At 41.2% G+C, this 22,886-nt stretch overlaps 1 protein-coding gene across 8 annotated transcripts in view; it reads left to right on the forward strand.

Moving 5' to 3' along the window:
- The window catches only part of CIT (citron rho-interacting serine/threonine kinase), a 75,326-nt gene that overhangs the window by 45,883 nt on the left and 6,557 nt on the right, over positions 1-22,886 (forward strand). For 7 of the 8 annotated variants that reach the window (XM_082066634.1, XM_082066637.1, XM_082066638.1 and 4 more), the window contains 21 exons: positions 1,118-1,292; positions 2,323-2,520; positions 4,698-4,751; positions 10,162-10,359; positions 10,845-11,038; positions 11,517-11,652; positions 12,074-12,178; positions 13,338-13,478; positions 13,658-13,765; positions 14,475-14,637; positions 14,884-15,048; positions 16,104-16,241; positions 16,518-16,698; positions 16,899-16,990; positions 17,284-17,388; positions 18,265-18,434; positions 19,412-19,492; positions 19,694-19,829; positions 21,035-21,174; positions 22,029-22,121; positions 22,740-22,848. In XM_082066634.1, the coding sequence (XP_081922760.1) occupies positions 1,118-1,292; positions 2,323-2,520; positions 4,698-4,751; positions 10,162-10,359; positions 10,845-11,038; positions 11,517-11,652; positions 12,074-12,178; positions 13,338-13,478; positions 13,658-13,765; positions 14,475-14,637; positions 14,884-15,048; positions 16,104-16,241; positions 16,518-16,698; positions 16,899-16,990; positions 17,284-17,388; positions 18,265-18,434; positions 19,412-19,492; positions 19,694-19,829; positions 21,035-21,174; positions 22,029-22,121; positions 22,740-22,848 (2,882 nt within the window). The remainder of the gene's footprint in view (positions 1-1,117; positions 1,293-2,322; positions 2,521-4,697; positions 4,752-10,161; positions 10,360-10,844; positions 11,039-11,516; positions 11,653-12,073; positions 12,179-13,337; positions 13,479-13,657; positions 13,766-14,474; positions 14,638-14,883; positions 15,049-16,103; positions 16,242-16,517; positions 16,699-16,898; positions 16,991-17,283; positions 17,389-18,264; positions 18,435-19,411; positions 19,493-19,693; positions 19,830-21,034; positions 21,175-22,028; positions 22,122-22,739; positions 22,849-22,886) is intronic. The other variant, XM_082066640.1, reaches the window with a different exon arrangement.

Genomic DNA, 22,886 nt, shown 5'->3' on the forward strand with positions numbered 1-22,886 from the left:
TTCTCCCCAAGTGGCCAGCCCCTCCTTCCATGAGCTATAAACTCTCGTCTTCCACTTGAGAATCCCCAGCAGTTCCCTGTTTAACCACGCAGGTCTCCTGGCTCCCTTCCTTGATTTCCTGCATGTCGGGATGCTCTGATCTTGTGCCTGGTAGAAACAGTCCCTGAACACTAACCAGCTGTCTTGGGCCCCTTTACCTTCAAGCAGCCTTGCCCGTGGGGTTTCCCCCAGCAATTGCCCTAAAAGGCCAAAGTTTGCCCTGCTGAATCCAGGGTTGCAATTCTGCTTGCTACCCTGCTCCTGCCACATGAGATCCCAAACTCCACCATCTCATGGTCACTGCAACCAAGGCAGCCCTCAACCTTTACCGCTTCAACCAGCCCCTCCTTGTTAGTGAGGATGAGGTCCAGCAGTGCACCTCTTCTAGTTGGCTCCTCCACCCTTTGCATCAGAAAGTTATCGTCAAGGCACCTCCTAAACTGTGGCTGGCCGAGTAGTCCTTCCTTGATGAGGATATCTGTTTCAAATTCTTATGGTAATAATTAATTGTTACCATCTCTCAAAATCTGTAGGAGCACAAGTAATTATATTTTTCACTTTGTAGATTAAGACTTTGATCAGAGAACAAAGCACTTCAATGTAGGCCAAGTTGTAGGTCCATTGCAACTTAAAAAAACCCAGCAAAAGAACCCGCAACACACTACACTCCCAAACCCAACACCATAGGGCTTCTCTTATCTCATGGAAATATATTCTGTGAAAGCACTTATTCTTAGCATTTATTTTTCCTGTGTAGAAAAACATGTAACAAGGAATTGGTGAAATGAGAAGAATGAACTGTAGCTTAAATGTTGTTGTAGATGATGGTGTACAAGGTTAATTTCTCTCTGCAATATGCAGACAAGGAGTTTTACTGCTCTGGGCATATGTTGGTGAATACATGGATCTTTTGCAGACAGGAATAGAGATGGGGTTTTAGTTGGGATGTAAAATTTAAGCTATGAACTTAATTATTCTCCGTAACAGGAACCTTGTATATTCTTCCTTATGTCATGCCAGTGAAAGGACATATGTTAAGGACATTTTGGGCTTGTCACTTGTGCTTTTCTCCAATCAGGAAAGCCCAAGAGGAGATGATTTCAGAGCTCAGGCAACAGAAGTTCTACTTGGAAACACAAGCTGGAAAGTTAGAGGCCCAGAATCGAAAATTAGAAGAACAATTGGAAAAGATGAGTCACCAAGATCACACTGACAAGAACCGCCTGCTGGAGTTAGAGACGAGGCTGCGAGAGGTGAAAACTTGGGTTTCATCCAAATAAACTTATTTGAATGTACCCCACTTTGAGTATTATAGTGAGAAGTAGAATTACATTATTTTTGTTCTATGTGTCATTAAATAAATAGTATTTTAAGGTGTATTAATTTAGTTTGGTCTAGCAGTACATTTTTTCTCCTAGGAGTGAAAAATAAAAGATTTTTTTTTAAAAAAAATGTGCTCATTAGAAGGAGATTAAAGTAAGTACTAAGGATTTGTCATTCTTAGACCTTTAGATCATCTTACTTTCCCAGAATCATATTTATAGTTTTTGTACAATATGCTTATAATGTTGTTCAGCTAGAGTGGGTATGGGGTAGAGAATAAAAACTCAGCTGTGTCAAATGACCTCTTCTAGTCGGCTCCTGCACCCTTTGCATCAGAAAGTTATCATCAAGGCACTGGAGGAACCTCCTGGACTGTGGCTGCCGGCCGAGCAGTCCTTCCAACAAACATCAGGGAAGTTAAAATCCCCCACCACAACCAGGGCCTGTGATTGTGAGGCTGCTCTCAGCTGACTGTAGAGGCCTCGTCAACTTCCTCACCCTGATCTGGTGGCCAATAATAGACGCCCACAACAGTATCACCCTTGCCAGCCTGCCCCTTAACTTTCACCCATAGACTCTCAACTCGCTCCTCATCCGTGCCTGGACAATACTCAACACATTGTAGTTGCTCCCTCACATCACAAACTACTTCAACTTTTATCCTGTTTATATCAATGTTTGATATGTGATATTGAAGTCACATCTGGAACTATTCTTGTGCCCTTATTGTTTTTGCAAAATGCCAGGTTGCTTTTAACCTTTTTGTAAGAAACCCATTGTTTTTAGGTAGCAGACAAAGCTGCATCCTTGACTTCTCAGTGACTTAAGCGATCTGTCAAGATGTGATTGTTGGGATAGACACAGCAATGGAATCTTAAAGTGAGGTCTCAGATTAGATTACATTACCTATGTTTTCTTTGTTAGTAACTTACGTTTGGATGCTACTTTTTCTTTCTTCAGGTTAGTCTGGAGCACGAAGAACAAAAGCTGGAACTCAAAAGGCAGTTGACAGAGCTGCAGCTGACACTCCAGGAGCGGGAGTCTCAAATCACGGGGCTGCAGGCTGCGCGGACAGCCCTGGAGAACCAGCTCCGCGAAGCCAAAACTGAGCTGGAGGAGACCACAGCTGAGGCAGAGGAAGAGATTCAAGCTCTCACGGTGAGCCCTCAAATTCATACTAAGAGCTATACATACAGATTAGAATTTTGTAGGTGCATGTTTCATGAAGAGGTTAAAATGAATTTATACTATTTACTTTTTAATTTTAAGAACTAGACATGAATTGTGCATGATAGAGGCAGGAATGGTTAAAATGTCACATTTTGTCAGTCTTATTATCTTTAACTGTACAAATGCTTCCTAGTAGTGGCTCATCGCTGCCAAAGCTGATTGATTGCTTGCAAGAACATCATTACTTTTGTGACAAGGTGAAAGTTGCATAGGAAGTTGTTGTTAGGAGTTCTAGTCTCTGATTTACTTATTTAAATAATACCTTATGAGTTTGAAAGTACTTGATGATCATAAATGTTTTGATGATTTTTTTTTCCTATCAGTTATCCTGCTTTGAGGATGTTTATTTAAAATCCTAGGAAAATAGTGTTGTTAGCACATAATTTTATTGCGATGCTTATTTCATTAAAAATTGTCATGTGCGTCTTGCAGTCTCTGGTGAAGTGTGTGAATGATATAAAGGAAAAAAACTTTAAAAGTTCAATTCCCCCCTTTATTTTTCCCCACTCCAAGTAATGGGAATGCTAAATTCTAATGCTGCTGGTTGCTGTCTGCTGAGCACTAAAAGATGCTTTCAAACGATGCTTTCAAACTGCTTGATGCTAAGAAATGTTTCCTTCATAACAGATTCCCAAGGCTGTGAGGGGAGAGGGTGCAGAAGTACATGACCTGCTACCAGCTGACACTGTGAGGTCTTCAATGACCTTCCATTCCAGTTCTTTTCCAGTGTTGAAAATGTGCATTCTCTTGCTCCAGGGGCATTTGATCAAAGAACTGTCCCAAATATTTCTGCCATTGCTATTTTTCAGAAGGGGTGGGGGGCTCAGCTGGGATAGGTGCTTGTGTCATGTTGATGCTTTGGGAGAATGGGAGAACAGGGCGGAGCTGTTCTAAAGCAGGTACGCGCTGGGAAGGCAGAGCAGCAACACTGGGGTTTAAGAATAACTGAATTGAACATGGCATCGGTTTCTTTTTTGCTCAAAACTGAGGCGGTCCCCTCCCAGCTGAAAGCTTTGCATAACAACTAATATCACTGCCCAGGGGATGGCGATGTGCTTGAGACCTTTACCCTACACCACCAGTGAAACAGATGAATATTTATGCCCTGTGTTCACTCAGTTATTGCTCCAGTTAATTTGGGGCACTGGTGGGGCTGTCGGACCAGCTGTTTTAAGACAGTGCAGTCCGGTGGGCTTGGGAGTACTTCTGTTATGGGTTTTTTAATATCCTTTTTTTATTTTTCACATTGCCTGTTGTGCTAAGATAGCTTTTTAGCTCTCATATTTGACTTAGCTGAACAGTTTTTTCCTGTTTAGTCTCTTGGCTCTAAGGAAAACGTTCTGAATGAAAAGAGGTGGCTGGATGTGCCAGGGCCCTAACCTTTCATTTGTTAAGTTTTCAGATAGCGTATGACATTAGACACTAGTTAAATGTTTGATGAATTTTGAGAGAGGCCATGAGGCTGAAACAAGAGCTTTTGCTTTGTCATGCTTTGCTTGTAAATGAGGAGGTAAAATGGTGCGTGCAATACTGCATTCTTAATTAAGTGTTTGCACTTTTCCGTACTTTGGATGCTGTCTTCTGATTGTCATGTTTCATCACTGCTTTTTTGAGATGCTTGGGATTAAATGCTGCTTTATGGTAGGATTCAGGTAGATTGGCAGAGCTGTTTGTGATAGCTTGCACAATACTTCATTATAGTTTCTTTTTGCAAGCATTAAATTGTGTGCAGTGTTTATTTGATATGAAATACCAATCTGGACGTGGACCGACTCAAATTTAAATGTCAAGAATGTACAAACTTACCATGGAATTGACATGTCTTCTGGTGAACATTTCAGGTGGAACCTTTTACATAATTCAGTTCTCAAGTTTGTACATTTTTCTGAAGTAGTTCAGAGTTGGGAGCATAAGTGTGTTTTGATTAAGTAGGTTGTGACTTTGCTAATCAATACTTTGCCACTACAGAACACTTTCACAGCCCACAGCATCTGCCCTCTGAACTTTGCTTGCCGGTAGATTGTTCTGCAGTTTGTTTAGCAACAGCTGTTGGATTCAAATTCTAATGTATGAAAAATTGATGATTAACTTCTTACCTCCTTTAGGCACATAGAGATGAAATCCAGCGTAAATTTGAAGCCCTTCGTAATAGCTGCACAGTGAGTATTAAATACAGATCATTTAATTATTTTGAAGTTAAGCCTAAGGAAACAAACAATTTACTTATTTAATCCTTGATGACACTAGTCCACTAATGTGGACTTCTGCCTTCAAGGTGTTAGTAAGAGCTAGACGGATTGGATTTGATTTCTCTCCGGTTTCAGGTAAACCTCAGTTTTGAGGTTTTAGTGTGATCATGAAATTGATACTATCCTTCTTTTTGGAGAAGGAAGTAAAAAGATCCCATTGCAGTGCAGCTAATAAGAATGGTGTAGCCGCTGCAAAAAATGATTGTAGGTGAAGATCTTTTCTGCTCACAAGAAGAAAAGATCTACCTGTCCAAATCCTGAGCTGCATTGCAGATCTAGGCCAGAGCAGAGAAGCCTTCATGCTACTCTGGGTTTTAAAGAGGACTTTAATACTGTTTGAATAGGCGAGAAATGTTGTGTTTCCACATAATACGTTGATGTCATCTGCTCAAAGAGCAGAGAGGGCTCTAGGATCTTAATTTGCTTGAGATCTTTTGATGTGTTTTCAGATTATTTTCATCAAGCCAGGACAGATGTCTGAGGGTTTGTCAGTCAATAGGGTTCCTGCAGATTAACACTGTCTTGAGACTTATGATGGTTGATGGAGAGCGCCTAGCTTCCAATGACATGAGTTACAAGCGGACCACAGGCTTCTGGATCAGCGTTGATTTTTTATCTTTCTGGGCTTTTTCTCCTTATCCCACCATGTAAACAGGGCTCAGTTGCTGTTTTGTTTGGGGTTTGTTTAAAATCTTGATTGTTTCCCTACTTCCAGTGATTTCCTCAAACTTATTTTTTCTTGCTGTAGGACGAAGTACCCAATGTACAAGTTCTCATCTTTCAAAAATAACTTTTCAGGATGAGAGTTATTCTGTTGTCCTCAGTTGCTCTTTAGCGCTAAGAAGGGGATTCTTCTGTTCATAGAATATACCGATACGTAGAAGAGAGGAAGCAGAGCCTACCCAAGTGTGTTAACCTCTATCTAAAAGAAATCCTGCACAAGAAACTTGTCTTTTTGTTCCCTTCTCCATTTATTTAGATTGATCCTCTAGCTCCAGATGTGTTACCATGTACCTGAGATCCACAGCTGTCTTCTTTCGTTCTGTCTTGCCCTTTGTACAGTGCAACAGCTTTCTCTGGAAACGCTTACATCATCTCCACGCAGGCAAAAACCAGTTGTAGAAAATCTGTAGCTTCTTTTCACCACATGGTAGGCGGCCTTCCAGTGGTTGTAAGGCATTATCTAGTAACACTTCAGCTCTGTAAGTGTGGTGAACAATCTCCAGCAGTGAAGAGTGACCCATAACATTTCAAGAATGTTGAGAGCTTCAAAGGTTTTGCATAAAAAGATTTCTAAAAGTGTTGTGCATTGTAAGGCCCTTCAGTGAGATAAGTGAGATCAGACATCCTCATCAATAAGTAATTAATTAAATAGTTCCTCAATGAATAATACATGCTCATCATACATTCTCTTTCCAGCCCTGGAGAATACATGTATAATTTAATTCACCATGGCTAGAAACTTGTTGTTCTGTGTTGGGAGCAGCTCTGGCTGCCCGGCCTGTCAGCTGAGGAGCACCCGGAGCAAACAGGACAATCTGCTCAACAGGAACGTTTACTGTGGTGCGTTCACCACGTGTTTCATCCTCATTTTTATCTCATTGTGACCAGTATGGTGCAGGCTTTGCTTTTTGGTGAGCCCGTGATTCTACTTGAAGGTGATTCGAATTTATACTTCTTTTAAAAGAAGATAACACTTCAAGGGAATAACTGTAATATGCTGCTACTTAGCAAGTCTTCAACAGATATCCTTTTTAAGCTGAAACAAACCTCTTGAACTAGTCTGGCAACCTTTGGTATGAAATTATTTTTTAGTTATGCTTAGTAAGAAGCCAAAACCAGCATATGAATTATGAAAATAAGATCAGACAGGGGAAAAAAAAGAAAGATTGAAGTCCTTCAGTACTTTTGTAGCACTCAAAAGAGAAATAAAATACCTGATCTACTTTGTTTGGTATTTCTTCTGTTTTTCTAGCTTCACGAAGGTCACAGCTTCCAGCTGTAGAGAAGGATTTCACCTGCTTTCATTGTACCCTCATTGCACCCTGTTCTTCCTTTTGCTGAGGTCTCTGGCCAGGCAGACATTTTTAGATTCTCTTATTTGTTCATTTAAAATTTGCTGTGGTTTGAGGTGCATCCATAGACACCATCGCTTTGTTACTGGTCATCATTTCTGCCTTGTTTGTGAATTTATATTCAGTTGCTCTGATACCTCTGCATTATTATTCTTGTGACATCTCTCTTTTAGTATTGCAAGTCAAAAGGAAAATGTTGGCTTTTGCTTTCTCTGTCTCTTAGTTGTGCAAGAAATAATAGGGTACATAAGTACGATAGAAATTGTAAATTGTAGTACCTGCTGTACACACACACAGATGCACGTGGGAACACACGAAGATCGGCACTGTATCATAATCTTTTCCAATGGTAGCTCATCCAGCAAAAGTGCTGAGGGAAAAGACAAATTCCCTACATTTAAAGAATTATTATATAAAAAATATGATCCATTTGAGTGTTAAAAGATTTTCTAGGGAATCAGAAAAAGATACAGGAATAAAAGACATTTTCTTAAATAGGAAAATTCATGTATTTGTCAGTTGTTTCTAATTTGTGGTTTGTTGTTGGATTATCAGCATATGTGAAGTTAAAAATGCACCTAAGTTATCTAAAGAATAGTAGAATTGTTCCAAAAAGAAAACATTCAGTAAGCAGGTGGTAAAGTCTGTGAATATTTAGAAGAAAAGGATCCTATGAAGTATTTACACTCAGCTTAGTAAAATGCTGTTGCTATTCCAGGGAACCACCAGCTGAATCTTCTCGTTTCTTTCAGGTACAGGCTGTTGCTTTTACTCCAGCAAGGAGAGTGGCATTTCTTAATACTCATTAGATATTGCATTTCCACTTAGTCAAGATTTCTCCAACAGAACAGGGTTTATCTCCCCTCCTTCAGGTTCTTCTGTCATCATCTTGTCTTCCTATCTGAAGCATGACCAGGCTTGTCTTTGGCGCTTGTCTGTGCGATTGGATATTGAGGCGTTAAATCTGCAAGCCCGTGAGCCACATGTGTAGTTTTAGTCGTGCATCAAGTCCTGCTGACTTTGGTTTAAGATCCTGATTCCACATTAGCCCAGTGAGCTGGCATACAAGAATGATCTCTGGTCTTGAGAACTCAAAAATTCTAAAGATGTTTTATACTTTGATGCTACAGAATAAAGGCATCTTGCCCACTGTAACAAGGCCAATGCCCAGGCAAAAACTTTTATATGTCTTTGTTAAATTTGTATAAAAAGAAAAACAAATTGGCTGTTGGGAGGGAGGGGTTACCCCTGATTGTCATTTCACAGAAAATGTGATGACAGATGCTTTGTAGCTTGTGTAGCCTGACAAAAAGACAGAGACTTGTAGGGTGTGGACCAGGCACTGCTGTGACAGAGGCTAATGGGACATCACCATGGACGATGTCACTGTCGTCATTTGAGGATGGGGCTCATGTTGGCAGAGGCAGCTCCTCTTCTGGGCACTGGGATGGGGGAGTAGAGGAGACTCAGTGTTTTAATGATGGGTTGGTGTGGGAAGGAGGGGAACGCGGACTGTGCAACGTCCAACCACTCTGCAGCTACTAAGGAGAGCAACGTACCTCAGGCTAAGGCATGATGAGTTTTGGGAGACTGAGATCTCCATGTAAGGTATGTTTCAAGTCACAGATGTTGTCTGTTATGGAAAGGGGAAGAAAGTGAGGAGTTCATTGCTATATGTTGATCAAACAGGTAGAGATAGGAGGCTGGTGTCGGTCTGCAGCTGTGTTCATTAAGAGCCTTGGTATCCTGCTCCACTACACTTGTTGGTCTGTCTCCACTGGAAAAGCGAGAGTGCTCAAGAAACAACCACACAATCAGATTTTCATTAGAGACGTTGTGTTTCATGAATCATCTTGATTGGAACCTAAACAGATGGGCAGCAGGAACTCCCCTCACCCAGCGGGGAGTCGTGTCACTTGGACTTTTTCTGCTGACAGTTTAAAAATCCAAACCTGTTAATTTAGGTCTAGGAGAGGCCTGGCAAAGGCTGCCAATGTATGCAGTACAGATTCTTTAAAAAGAAATGGTTGTCATCTTTCCAGAGAGCCCGGAAGAGCTGTTTGCTCTGTGCTCCGCTGCTTTAGATATTTAAGTCCTTGTCTTCTGTAGGAAATTGGAACATTTCAACTGGAATGTGTGGCCAACTATGCTCTGGGATTCTAATTTTTCCCATTTAATGAAGTATCTTATTCACTTTTCTTTGACATCTAGGCAAAAATGCCTCTAGAACATATTTGTTATAGTTTAATATTACTTTTATGGAGCTTTCCAGATTCTGAAATTCTTTTTATTAAGGTGGCTTCAAAATTATACTGAGGTTCCTTTCTTGTCTGTTGTGATGCCGTTGGTTTTGAGTCAGGAGGTCCAGGTATCCATCCATCCATCCATCCATCCATGCAGTGCTCCTGGACTTTCAGTCATGAAAATGAGACTCCGAAAATGGCCCCATTGTTGTTCATATTTTTCTTTCAATTGAAGAGGAATGTGGTTTAGAGCGTATAGTATAATGCTATTCTGATTAAACAAATGGACGCTTCCACTTCATTAAAGGCCAGGCTATTGCCCTGGTGGATTTTTTGCTTTTCACTGATTGTCTGTTGTGCTGCCACACTTTTTTATTTCTTCATTTATCCTGTGCTACCATCCATAATGCTGGTCCTTTGATAGAAAATATTTCTTAAAATTTCTCTGCTTTTCCTGATTCCATAGAGTGTTACGTCTAGTCATATAAAGGATTGCTGGACAGATTCATCAGGTTGTACAGCTTCCATTGCACCTCTTGTTCAGTTCTCTTAAATATCACACTTTGGAAGCCTCTCTGAGAGGTATTTGCCTCGTTTCACTTGAGGAGAAATTGAGGCAAATCAGGTAAAGTGCTTTGGCAGAGGCTCCTTGTCAGTCAGCGGCAGATCCGAGGATACAACCAAACCCCTGACTCTCAATCCGGTGCTTTAGATGTGACAGTTCTCTCTCAAATAATAAATTGCATTGCAGTGTGTTTATACTCTAAACCAAATAAAAAATAAATCAAGCTATTTTCTGTAAGAAACAAAAACCCCTATTTCTGTTCAGAGTGCACTCCTGTGCATAAAATGTGCTATTACAATATTGCTTTTGTTTAAATTTGAAAAAATTTAAAAGCCAGGTCGTCTCCTTGCTTGGCAATAAATGGTTCTGTGAGAGGAGAACACTTCTTCAAAACACTGTGCTCACTGACAGGTGATTTAATTTCTTTTTCTTTCTAGGTGATTACGGATTTGGAAGAGCAGCTGAACCAGCTCAGTGAAGACAATGCAGAACTGAACAACCAGAATTTCTTCCTGTCCAAACAACTTGATGAGGCCTCGGGGGCCAACGATGAGGTTGTGCAGTTGCGCAGTGAAGTTGACCATCTCCGGCGGGAGATCACCGAGAGGGAGATGCAGCTTACCAGTCAGAAACAAGTAAGGCTTCATCAGGCTGGGTCACAGTCTCTTGGTCATCGCTAGCCAGTTCTCTGAAGGGCAAAATATTCTTTTCAATTTGGAAACCTATAAGGAATTAATATGCTTCCAGGGACAATGGCTTAAACCATCTATCGCTTAAGGCTTCCTTCCCAGAGCACTTGAGTGAATGAAACTTTTTGGTATTTCCCATTGTATTTTTGTGCAATTTTCTTTAGAAATGTTGCACTCTGGAGATATTGTAACTTAGAATTATTCATTTGAATGTTGTGACCCTGGAAATTTTGAAATTTTGATAATGAGAAAGACCTGACATTAACGGCAATCACAAGTGAATGTATGGGAGCCCTGAAATAAACGGGTTGTGATTTACCAGCTTATGTTTGCTGCCAATTTGCATGTACTGTAATTTAAATGGTAAGGCTGAAGCTTAAAGTGCACGCTTGCTGTGGGATGTGAGAATTGATAGGAGGATTTATTTTTAGACTATGGAGGCCTTGAAGACAACATGTACAATGCTGGAAGAGCAAGTAATGGACTTGGAGGCCCTGAATGATGAACTCTTGGAGAAAGAGCGGCAGTGGGAAGCATGGAGAAATGTTCTAGGGGATGAGAAGTCCCAGTTTGAATGTCGAGTTAGAGAGTTACAGAGGATGCTGGATACTGAGAAGCAGAGCAGGTCTGTTCTCCCTCCTCCTCCTTTTATTAACTTTTATGAAAATGCTCTATAGAAGCTAGTACAAAAATTATATTTAGAATGGGAGTTGGAACTAAATATAAATTCTCGTGAGGTAGTTCTAAAAATGGATTATTAGTTAATAGTCATTCACCAGTGATATTGTTCCTTCTGTTTTTTTGCAAGTGAGCGATTCGTGGGGAGTGATGCTTATCATTGTAATTTATAAATGTCTTGATTTCTTATCTTCTACTTTATTGTATGGAAAAATAGTCTTTGCTCCTAACTGTTCCTGTGGGGTCTCGAAATTTTCCGGCTCTAGTTCCAGCAGGGGCAGGAACAGGGTTACATAATAGAAAAGTGTTTCAGCAAACAGTCTGGCTTTATGAAGTAACATCTTGAATTTGAGGCAATCCCCTGAAAGAGGAAGAGGTCAAGCCCAGCAGGGAGTTAGGTAACATTATTTTCCATTTTAATACAGAGTGAGAGCAGATCAGCGTATTACTGAATCTCGCCAGGTGGTAGAACTGGCTGTCAAAGAACACAAGGCAGAGATTCTGGCCCTCCAGCAAGCACTAAAGGAACAAAAGCTCAAAGCTGAGAGCCTTTCTGATAAGGTAAGTCACTTTCAACCCTAGACTTTCATAATTAGATGAGATACTTTTCTAGAGATATTACTTGTAGAAATGTGGGTTTGAGCAGCTTTTTCAAGATGTTAGAGCGAATTAAAAAGACTGGAGGTCATAGAATAGAATTCTATCTTCAAGCCAAAGACCTCGCATTTTCCTTTGAAAAGGACTAAAGCAGAAAGCAGCCTGTGGTGCCTGGAGCGTACACTGAAGTCCTTCAATAACTCAATATCTGCATTTGAGCAATGGCTTAGCAAAATGTTTGGTTGCTTTTCCCCGTTATAGTAAGATAAGGACAGTTATATCAGTTTTCTTTAGTGTGTGCTTGGTGAAGCTGGACTTCAAGATTGTGGAATGCTGTATTTGTTAGTGTTTGATGTTATTCTGACCATCTGTCCCACCTGCCTAGCTCAATGACCTGGAGAAGAAACATGCCATGTTGGAGATGAACGCACGCAGTTTACAACAGAAGCTTGAGACAGAAAGGGAGCTCAAGCAGAGGCTTCTGGAGGAGGTAACCTTGGACATTCACATTAGAACTTCACAAGAAGGTTCCACCTCTTCATGGGGGAAAGTTGTCTGATCAGCAGTGTTACCCATCCAGCTTTCTGCTGTATAACTGGGGAGATTATTGAAGTTGGAGGGTTTTTTTTTTGCTTAAAACTTCACAAAGTGTGCAGCCATGTCGGGGAGCAGTACGAGTGACAACTGCTCCTCAAGGGCTCTGAGCAGACCAAGGGCAAGGGCTGTAGCTTAAGGCCAGCTCTGAGCCAATGTGCTGGCCACAGATGAGGCTTCTTACAGCTCTTTGGTCATAGTTGAGCTTGGTTCACAGAAGCCTGGTCCAAGGTTACACACCTGCACCAACTCAGCGAGACACCTAATGCAGCAGCCACAGCTGGGCAGCAGGGGAAGAGGTTGCAGAGGAGGATTTTGGGGAAAGGGTGGTGCCAGGTGATTAGACAAGGGCAATTAGAGCCTTTGGGTGTACTTGGGGTACTGACAAGTCATCCCACAGCTGAGAACTCCATTATGCTTCACAGTAAAAGACTTCTGGTGCTTGCTTCATAACATATGAGCGTTAATGGTTTTCACACTCAGGGACTTTCTCATCAAGAAAGTATAAAACCAGAAAGAATTGGCAGTAGTTTATTATGTGCTCTTTTCTGTTCTTAGTTGGAGACAAAGATGCAAACAATTGGACATAATTTTCCTTATCTCATATAACTATAGAGGAAGGAGTTTATCCTGGTTTATAGGAAATAATATTTTTTCTTTTATTACGAAGAACTGAGATGGTTTCTGGTGATTGTACAGAGAGCTTGAGAAAATGGCCTTGAGAAGTTCTTCATGCGTGTGCCGTCTTAGCAGCAGTTAAAACGTTTTAAATGCTTAAAAAAGCAAATAACTGGAACATGCAGTTGAAAGAAATTGTGTTGCTGCAAATTAATATAAATACACTACATAGAAATGCTTGTTTAGCCATAACGTGTTCTGAAAGGAAGGAAAACTTCCAGAATATGGTAATTTTCCAGGCTTTGAAGAATTTTGTGTTTATGTTTAAGTTCCGAAATGGTGCAAATTTTACAAGGAGTGATAACATTTAATAGCTTTTCTTTAAAAACGAGCAAACAACCAAACCGAAACACTGGCCTTTGTTTTCCTGTTAACAGCAGGCAAAGCTGCAGCAGCAAATGGATCTGCAAAAGAATCACATCTTCCGCCTAACGCAAGGGCTGCAAGAGGCTCTAGATCGAGCAGATCTTCTGAAAACAGAAAGGAGTGACCTGGAATATCAGCTGGAAAACATTCAGGTGAGGGCGAGGAAAGAGTGGGCAGGCCTGTGCTCCCCATCCTGAAACCCCCTCCCTGTGGGGCGCTGGGCTGTGATCTGTGTGACACTTCCCATTGACTATTTTTAGCCCTGTTCTGATACTGAGTTTTCTGTTTCTTCTGTAAAGATTCAATTTCTGTGTGTGTGTGTGGTTCACAGGTTCTCTATTCCCATGAAAAAGTGAAAATGGAGGGCACTATTTCTCAGCAAACCAAACTCATTGATTTCCTGCAGGCAAAGATGGACCAACCAGCAAAAAAGAAAAAGGTGGGTGAAAAAGGTTTGAGAGGCATGGAATCAGATGGTGGTTTTGTAATTAGTTATGTGCTGTGTATTCATAATATTCTGTCTTATCTTTCTTTGTGTAACACAAATGCGTCCTCATTTAAGAGCATTCTGAGTCACTGAGTGCGAATGTTACTACACAGAATTTACTCTTTGTTGCTTTTGCAGTATTTTGTTATGCCTACAATACTTAATTGCAACCCAGTAGCTACACATCAGTGAGGCTGTAGGAATACAGAATTTTAACTGTGGTTTTTGTTTTGTTTTGTTTTTTTAATGGTAAGTATGTACGTGTGTATGAGCAGATGTTGTATCTAGAGTGGTTGTCTTGTAGTTGCAGCATAGGATTGACTAGTCAGGCAATGTGACTTGTGTCACATCTTTGTCATAAGCCATTCTGTTATTTTGAATTAAGTAATTTAATTTTAACCACCTATTTTGAGATCCTCTGTTTAGATGCTTTCGGAAACTCAAGGTGTGAGTACTAACAGGTAACGTATGTCCCTCTTTAAATTAATCCGTATGTCAACATTTTCTCTCCAGTGCCAATATGAACTAAAAGTCCATCCTTACGCATATCAGAATTGCCATTGGGCCCTCTGGCCGGGCTGCCACTAGCTAGTTGCACTGTGCCTAGTTTAAGCCATCTCTTACTAGGAGTTAGGAGTTGTCTGTGTGTTTCTGTTGCTAGGGCCTGTTTAGTCGGCGGAAAGAGGACCCTTCTTTACCCACACAGGTTCCCCTGCAATACAATGAGCTGAAAGTGGCACTGGAGAAGGAGAAGGCTCGTTCTGCTGAGCTGGAGGAGGCTCTACAGAAAACACGCATTGAACTCAGATCTGCTCGTGAAGAAGGTAGGGGTTAACAGAAAAGGTGAATCTGGAAGGAGACACACGTTTTTGGTCTGAAAACGTGCCTTTAATTGTGTGCCACCATAGCAATAGCATATGTTGTTTAATTCTTATCTACTGCTGTGAAGATGCAGTAAGGCTACACTTTTTTCTGTGGGTGGTAACCGCTGAATGGTTGCACAGAACCACTGCTGTGAACTCGTGTTTCATATCGGTTATGTTAACGAGTGGCATTTATCTTGTCTGTAGCCGCTCACCGGAAAATATCAGACCACCCTCATCCATCCACGCCAGCCACAGCCAGGCAGCAGATCATCATGTCTGCCATAGTGCGCTCGCCAGAGCACCAGCCCACTCCCATCAGTTTGCTCGCTCCGCCCTCCAGCCGCAGGAAGGAATCTTCCACACCAGAGGGTACGTTCTGGGTGAAACTTCAACGGTAAAGTAATGATTGGCATGAATTGTTTTAAGAGCATGTTTATTTAAAAGGAGTGTGTTTCTGTACTACTCTCTGCATTGATCAAATGGCTCTTTATGGCTGTTTCCTTAGCAGTTACATTTTTACTTGTCTAAAGAGAGGAGTTGTTCTGCTGAGCAGAAAGATTCTATCAAGACTTTTTGTGAAGGGAAAAGTCTTCAGTTAGGCATAAAAGGGGGATGCTAGGTCAAAGATCATATTGATATAATATTAACTAGAAAAAGGGAATACTCTTCTATATCCTTGAGAATGGAGGGGAGAGGATCATCAGAAAAAAATTAAAGGATTGAGGGCTCTGCTCATTTATTCTTAGTTGACCAGAGTGAGACTCTGAACTAAAACCTCCAGCCTCTAGCTGGAAAAAGCCAGAACCCACAAACTGGTCCAACCATCACAGACAGCTGGGGAGACACAGGGTGCTGGACGGGTGCGTGACATTGGCATGGGGAGATGTCCCCGGGGCAGATCATGGGCAGTGAGATAATCATGTTCACCAGTACATGATAATGCCTTGAAAGATAAACTGTGTCAGTATAGACCTATATGTGCTTTAAGAGATGCCGGCGCTGGTGGCTGCCATGAAGGCAGCCAGCGCTGCGTTGATCACAGCAGTACAGGTGTCGAAGGGTTTGTTGGTTGTAAGCAAAACTGAGAGATTAGTTTAGCACACTGTAGGAATTGGAGCTGGGATCAGACTTGAACCGTAGATGTATTGATTGACATAATCTTGCTACAGCAAACATTAGCCATTTCAGTGCCACAGTCTTCTCAAGCGGCACATTCTGCTCATCTGATAAGGTAATTACTGAGGTGTTAATGTAGCTTAAGATTTGCAGACTGCAAAGGAAAATAGACAGTGTCTGCGTTCTGCAGGGCTTTGATGCAGAAATGTAATCACTGTTTATTACCTTTGCCTTAATATGCCAAAATTTACCATAATTTTCATCCCTATCACAGTTTTCACCCTGATAATAAATTTTGTCCCTTCCAGAGTACAGCCGACGCCTGAAAGAACGAATGCATCACAATATCCCACATCGTTTTAATGTGGGGCTAAATATGAGAGCAACAAAATGTGCTGTGTGTCTGGATACGGTGCACTTTGGACGGCAAGCGTCTAAATGTCTTGGTAAGAGCAGAGTGTGTGCATAAACCAAGTGTAACTGGCCGGTAGAATGAAAAGCGTCAGCTGCCTAGAACAGATTTGCAGTGAAAGCTGAAGAAAGGCCCAAGTATGAAGACTTTGAAACTAGTTGGTGCAAACATTCTCTGTTAGAAAACATCTGATGGTTTAGAGCAGAAGATGATCCTTGGAAAAGCTGGGCTTTGTGGGTTAGAAGTTGAGGCAGCTGTGTCATGACTTTTTTGTCATTTGACAGAAGTTTTTCCTCTGTCCTTTTGTCAGAATGCCAGGTGATGTGTCACCCAAAATGCTCAACTTGCTTGCCAGCCACTTGTGGACTGCCAGCAGAATATGCCACACACTTCTCCGAAGCGTTCTGCCGGGACAAGATGAACTCTCCCGGTCTGCAGCTGAAGGAGCCAAGCAGCAGCCTGCGCCTTGAAGGATGGATGAAAGTGCCAAGGTATAAACACGAGTCAGTGCCGCGTCAGGTGCTGAAACATTTGGAACAGATCCTTATATTATCCTGGCTCTTACAATGTGATAATTGGTACATGCCCGTTACAATTAATTCTTGCCACTGAAGTTTGCCTTTCTAGGAGTTTTGTTTTATTCAGAATTCAGGCAGAAAATCCAACATGGCTTTGTGCTTGTTTTCTTCAGGAATAATAAACGTGGGCAACAGGGCTGGGACAGGAAGTATATTGTCCTGGAGGGAACGAAAGTGCTCATTTATGATGCAGAAGCAAGAGAAGGTAACTTCGCATTTCTAGGAAGAACATTTTTTATAATCTGCAGAAATTGTTTGAGTTGAGAGGTTTGAGGATGTTACCCTTTGCTGTGGCCATACCTAATTGAGCTAAATCTTCTGTAATAAGGCAACACTATTGCTTTTCCAAATCCTTAACAGTTGTACTAGCTGGTACGTTGTAAAAATCCAGCTGTGAAACAAACAGCGCGTATCTGCGTATTTTGCTATCACAATTATTTTCTTGCTATTTACTTGTTTGTTGTTCTTTCCTGACGTGTCTCCCTGTTCTCCCTGCAGCTGGACAGAGGCCTCTGGAGGAGTTTGAGCTCTGCCTTCCTGACGGTGACGTGACAGTTCACGGAGCTGTAGGAGCTACTGAACTTACCAATACAGCAAAGACAGGTGAGAATCTTATGTAGCTGAGGTCAAAGGGATTTCCTCTGGCTTGCCATCAGCTGGCATTCTGTTTGGCTGAACAGCATTTTCTCCCTTGAACTTTGACTTTGTAACTGTGTAATTTTGAGCTTACCTCTATTTGAATTAGGTGAATAGGTCAGTCATGTAGATTTAGTTACACATAGGCGGTTGCTTCTGTCATGGTCATTGAACTGTGAATAATAATCATGAAGCCAAATGGAAGTAAATTTGAAGAGTTTTGTAACATACTTAGAAGCACTCTGTCTATTTACATTTCTTCTCTTAATGCTTTCTATCAAGTGTGAAGTGTCATAACTCTTGCCACCGTTGTGCTCTCACCAGAAAGTCATTAACTTAGAAATACTGCGGGGTGTATACAATCTCTTCTTATGAAAAAATGTTGATGTTTTGTTTTGTATGTATTGAATAGAACTGATGAAAAGATCATGTATGTCTTGTCTTTGACATTAAAGGATACAGATTGTTAACAACAAAGGTTTCCATAACCAATTTTTACAGATTTTTCTTGACAGTACAGGGAAAACTTTAGTCAAGTGACTGGTTTTGTGTTTTTTTTTTACAATGGTATTTCTTTCTCTTTTGAATAAAAGGCAATATATTATTTTTATTTAGTACAGACAGCGTTGTATGTATGGTTTGCATACATCCAGCTAATTTTTAGCTTTAAGTAGCTGGGCTGTGCAGGACCTGTAAAGGAGAAACCTATGTATAAGTTGCCATGGTAACACTTCATGTTAAATACGACTTCTCTCCAATGAGGCTGAAAGGTGTTGATTTTAAGTCCACTAACAATATTCCAAAAACTAATCTAAGTCTTATTCTATCTATATAACATCTCAGATGTGCCATATATCCTAAAATTGGAGTCTCATCCACACACCACTTGCTGGCCTGGTAGAACACTCTACCTGTTAGCACCCAGCTTCCCTGACAAACAGCGCTGGGTCACAGCACTGGAATCAATAGTGGCAGGTGGGAGAGTTTCCAGAGAAAAAGCTGAGGCTGATGCTGTGAGTATCAAAGTTTCATTTAATAATAAAATATTCTGGGAGGGAGCAGAGTTTTGCAAAATGATTTTTCGGTATTTGACATACTGAGGTTTAACCGAAGGTAAGTTATTACTTCTGCCTTATGATGTACGAACTGAGTACCAGGAAACTAGTTTGTGGTGAGACGGATGCTTTATGTTACAATCCCCTCCTTTAGCCTTGGGGAGTGTAGTAAGAGGATCCCTAAGTTATCTGTCTGTAATTCCAACAAACAAAAACCGAAGAGCAGTTAGGACATGGTTTAAATACAATCTCATAATGTACCACATCAAGTGAGAAAACCAAGAAAGAAAAAAGAAGCAAAAAGCTCCCTCTCCTCCCATTCTTACGGAGTTGGGGTTTTTTTGTTTCTTGGAGGGGAGGGCTGTGCGTGGTTTTTAGTTTATTTCTCATAAGAAAAAGAGGTTAAATGGATTTGTTTTGGTTTTGCATAGCCTTTTTCATCATTGATGCACCGATAACTCTGTTTTCTGATAAAGGGAGATTTGATTCTATAGCATTGCATATTAGAATGTTAGTGCTGGAGGAGGGAATATCTGACTCGCAGGAAATCATCTCTTTCCTCGTGCTGGCATTCCCGTTGTCTCTGAGGAAAATACATCCTCCCACCAACACTTGGACTCTTTTTAATCCATCCCCTAGGAAAGTGTCAGTGCTTCATTGCGGGACACTGAGGGGAATGGAAGGGATAGGGACAGCAATAGGTTCTGTCTGAGTTTAGGTTAATTCTGATCGGTTTGCCTGTGTTTCAGGCAGATAACAGTTTACTAATTCTTTTGTAGGTGGTACCCCTGCAATATTTAGCTTTCTGAGATAAAGAAACCTGTGCCAAGCTTTTTGCCTGTCTGAAATGATGACCTTACGTTGTTAAAATACTAATAGAGAAAAAGATAAAGATTAACTCAACAACAACAACAAAATCTTTTTGTCATTTGCAGAAATTGCTCGGCAACTCCCTTCTGAAGCTGGAGGGTGAAGACCGCTTGGATATAAATTGCACAATGCCCTTCAGTGACCAGGTAATGACAACGTTCAGCTGGGCCTTGCAGAGCACTGGATGTTTCATTCATAGAAACGGTCTCTGAAGAGCGACGTGTGTAACCACATACTTGTTTGCTTTTTCTCTTTGCTGGCAAACAGTATCGCCCGGGTTTGCTCTTGCAGCATTCCTTGTTCTCCTCGTGTGGTGCTCATTTTATTTCTTCCTGTGGTCACTGCAGGTGGTACTGGTGGGTGCAGAAGAAGGTCTCTATGCCCTGAATGTACTGAAGAATTCCTTAACACACATCCCAGGAATGGGTGCTGTCTTCCAAATTCACCTCATCAAGGATCTGGAGAAGCTACTCATGATAGCAGGTATGTGCTGCTCTGTGTGCTGCTGAAGCGTGTGGAATTGCTCTGGAACGCCAGGAGGACTGTGCTGCCAGAGGGCCAGGCTTTCCTTCAGAGTCAGTGCAGGATTGTTTTCTTTTTTTAATCAGTTTATTGTCAGGAATCAATTTCTGTGGTTAACACAATATTTTCTGAGCTTTTCCTGTAAATGAATATGTGAATGAAGGCTCAGTTAAACCTTCACGAGAAAGCCATTTCTCAGTTTCCAGAGCTGAGGGAGAGATGAACCAGAAAGAAAACATTCCCAGTTTTGGGGTTCATTTTAAGTTCAATGTAACAAGTGTTGAGCTGGTTAGTGAGCTTGGCTCTTCCTAAACCTTTCTTTTTGACATAGTTCACCACTTGAGGATGACGATGTCATCACTGTGGCCGAGGGCCAATGACTCAACCTCTCTTGCTCCAAACACTAATCCATGTAACAAAATTGAGACTTCTTTCATGGTTTGTTTAAGATTCCCTTATGAAAGAAACACCAGCTTTAATCTCTCCATCTGTGGTTTTCCAGAGATAATCCTTCCTACATTGATGTGGGCATGCTGAACATCGGGGCGTATCTTCATCTGAAAGCCCAAATTATCAAGTGTCCCTATGACATTTGTTGGGAAAGAAAAGCAAATTCTTTCTCTTGTTCTGTTTGTTCTGCATTTTCCCCCTTGTAAAGAGAAAAAAGCAACTGGGAAAATGAAATCTTACACAAACTGAGGAGGCAGCTATGTCAGTGTATCACTAGAGTTCTGAGAACTGCGCTTGGTCTGTAACACAGTTTATTAGGGCACTTCTCAGAACTGCACAGCCAGTTCTGGTGGCACAGAGAGGCTAAAGAACCTTTTACTAAAGATGTTCTGCAGGGTAAAATAACACTTCCTGGCTAATTTTGAATAGTGTCCTAATGAGGCCACTGTGACCTACTAGACCTTCGCAACACTAATAACCCTCAGAGAGAATGATTGTTCTCCCAGTGGATTTAGTGCCTGTTGTGTGGTTGGGTTTTTGTACATTTTCTGTTTCGCTTTTAATAGGAATAATATAGAATGAATTCTACATGGTACCTTGTGACTGTTACCACAGTAACAGCCTGTGGCGATAAGCTGCCGCTTAGGTAACACAACAGACTTTTGTAGAGAATAGGGAATTTTCCCTCGATGAAATGTAACCGTTTTTGTTTCCAGGAGAAGAAAGGGCTCTGTGCCTTGTTGATGTAAAGAAAGTGAAGCAATCTCTAGCCCAGTCTCACCTCCCAGCCCAGCCCGATATCTCACCAAATGTCTTTGAGGCTGTCAAAGGATGTCACCTGTTCGCTGCTGGCAAGGTAGGGCACAGCTCCCTCCCTTCAGACTGTACGTAGTTTAATATTAATGACATCAACATCTTTATTTCACTGGCAACAAATCCAAGGTCTATGTTCTCGCTTTAAATCTTTTTCATCAAGGAGAGTATAGGGGCTGAAGAGCAGCTGAGCTGGAGGCCGTATGGAGCATCAACTGCTGTACTGAATAAATCCAGTCAGGATGATGTGATGGTGTAGCCTACACTGCTACATAATAAGAAATACACCATATAGTATAACTGCCTCCTCACAGTTGACTTCAAGTTTGAGATTTATAATTAGTGAATTCCATCCACTGTTTGTTCTTGAATGTCATCTAACAGTTTCCAGACCAGCAAATGTATTTAGGTGTTTGCATCACTGGATAACACTTGATATTTCCATTAGTTCCTAGTTTTAGTGTAGAACATTCAGCCACAGCAAAAATTCTCATTGACAGTTCATTCTACAGACTACTTTGACAACAAATGGAACAGCATTCATTTCAAAGTGATGTTTAAGGAAACAGTTTCAGGGATTAAAATTTAGGCCTGACCTGTTTGAATTTTTTATCCCTCTTAATGAAATATTTTTCTGTGGAAAACCTAATGTTTTATTAACTTCTTTCAAGTATAAAAGAAATGATAGAAGCAGTTCAAACTCACGTTCTCTTTTGAGAATGTGAAGAGGGTTTTATTATTTCGCTAACTCACAAAAACTACCCTATTAAAAATGTATTTGCTTATCTCCGCAAAGTCCTTTTTGTGGCAAGAGGTACTCAGATCTGTTTCCCATGCTCAGTGTTGGAATGAATTCATTATTACCATCCTGAACTCTGCTTGTAATCATGCTTACAGGTTGAGAACAGTCTTTGTATCTGTGCAGCCATGCCCAATAAAGTGGTTGTTCTGCGGTACAACGAGAGCTTGAGCAAGTTCTGTATCAGAAAGGTAAGCTTGGTAACTCACATATTGCACCAAGACTTTGCTTTGGAGCAAACATCTCTTTTTGCATGCCTAAGAACATTTGTTTGCCAGCTAAAATGATAACAAATTGCAACACGCACTAAAATTGGAGTAGGCAGCAATTGCCTTTAATAAGAGCTGCCTTATTTGAAGAGACGCAGAACAGAACAGTGATTGTTGGATGTGTCAGGTCATACAAAGGAGGATGGAAGATTGTGTTTGTTTGTCTTCCTTTTGCTTAAGGAGCCATCAAGCTAATTTCTTAAGTGTTAACAGCAGAGATGCTTTAGCGAGCTGTTTCCTTCTGTTGGGAGAATCACAGCGAGGGACGTGCCCAGTGCCAGGAGTTCTGCTCCGTGGGTTATACAGAGTCTGGGACTTGGCTGGGGTCCCTCCTGCTGCTGTTGTCTTGGGATCTTCCACTGGCCTTTGCAGCGGCTGCCCTGATTCCTGGTGACTTCAGGCTAGGAAGTGATTGTCCCAGAACAGCTTTTATAAAGCTCCCTTTTATAAAGATAAATGTGGCAATATATAATCTTCCAGAATAAGCAAAATCTGTAAACTGTTATAGGGAACTAATATTGGTCCATACTTGTTTTGCAGGAGATTGAAACCTCTGAGCCTTGCAGCTGCATCCATTTGACCTCTTACAGCATCATCATTGGAACCAACAAGTTCTATGAAATAGAGATGAAGCAGTATACGCTGGAAGGTAGGAGACGCTTCCTGAGGAACGCACCAAGTGGCTCC

The sequence above is a fragment of the Streptopelia decaocto genome, assembly GCF_964273445.1.
Source record: "Streptopelia decaocto genome assembly, chromosome: 15".
Classification (NCBI taxonomy): domain Eukaryota; kingdom Metazoa; phylum Chordata; class Aves; order Columbiformes; family Columbidae; genus Streptopelia; species Streptopelia decaocto.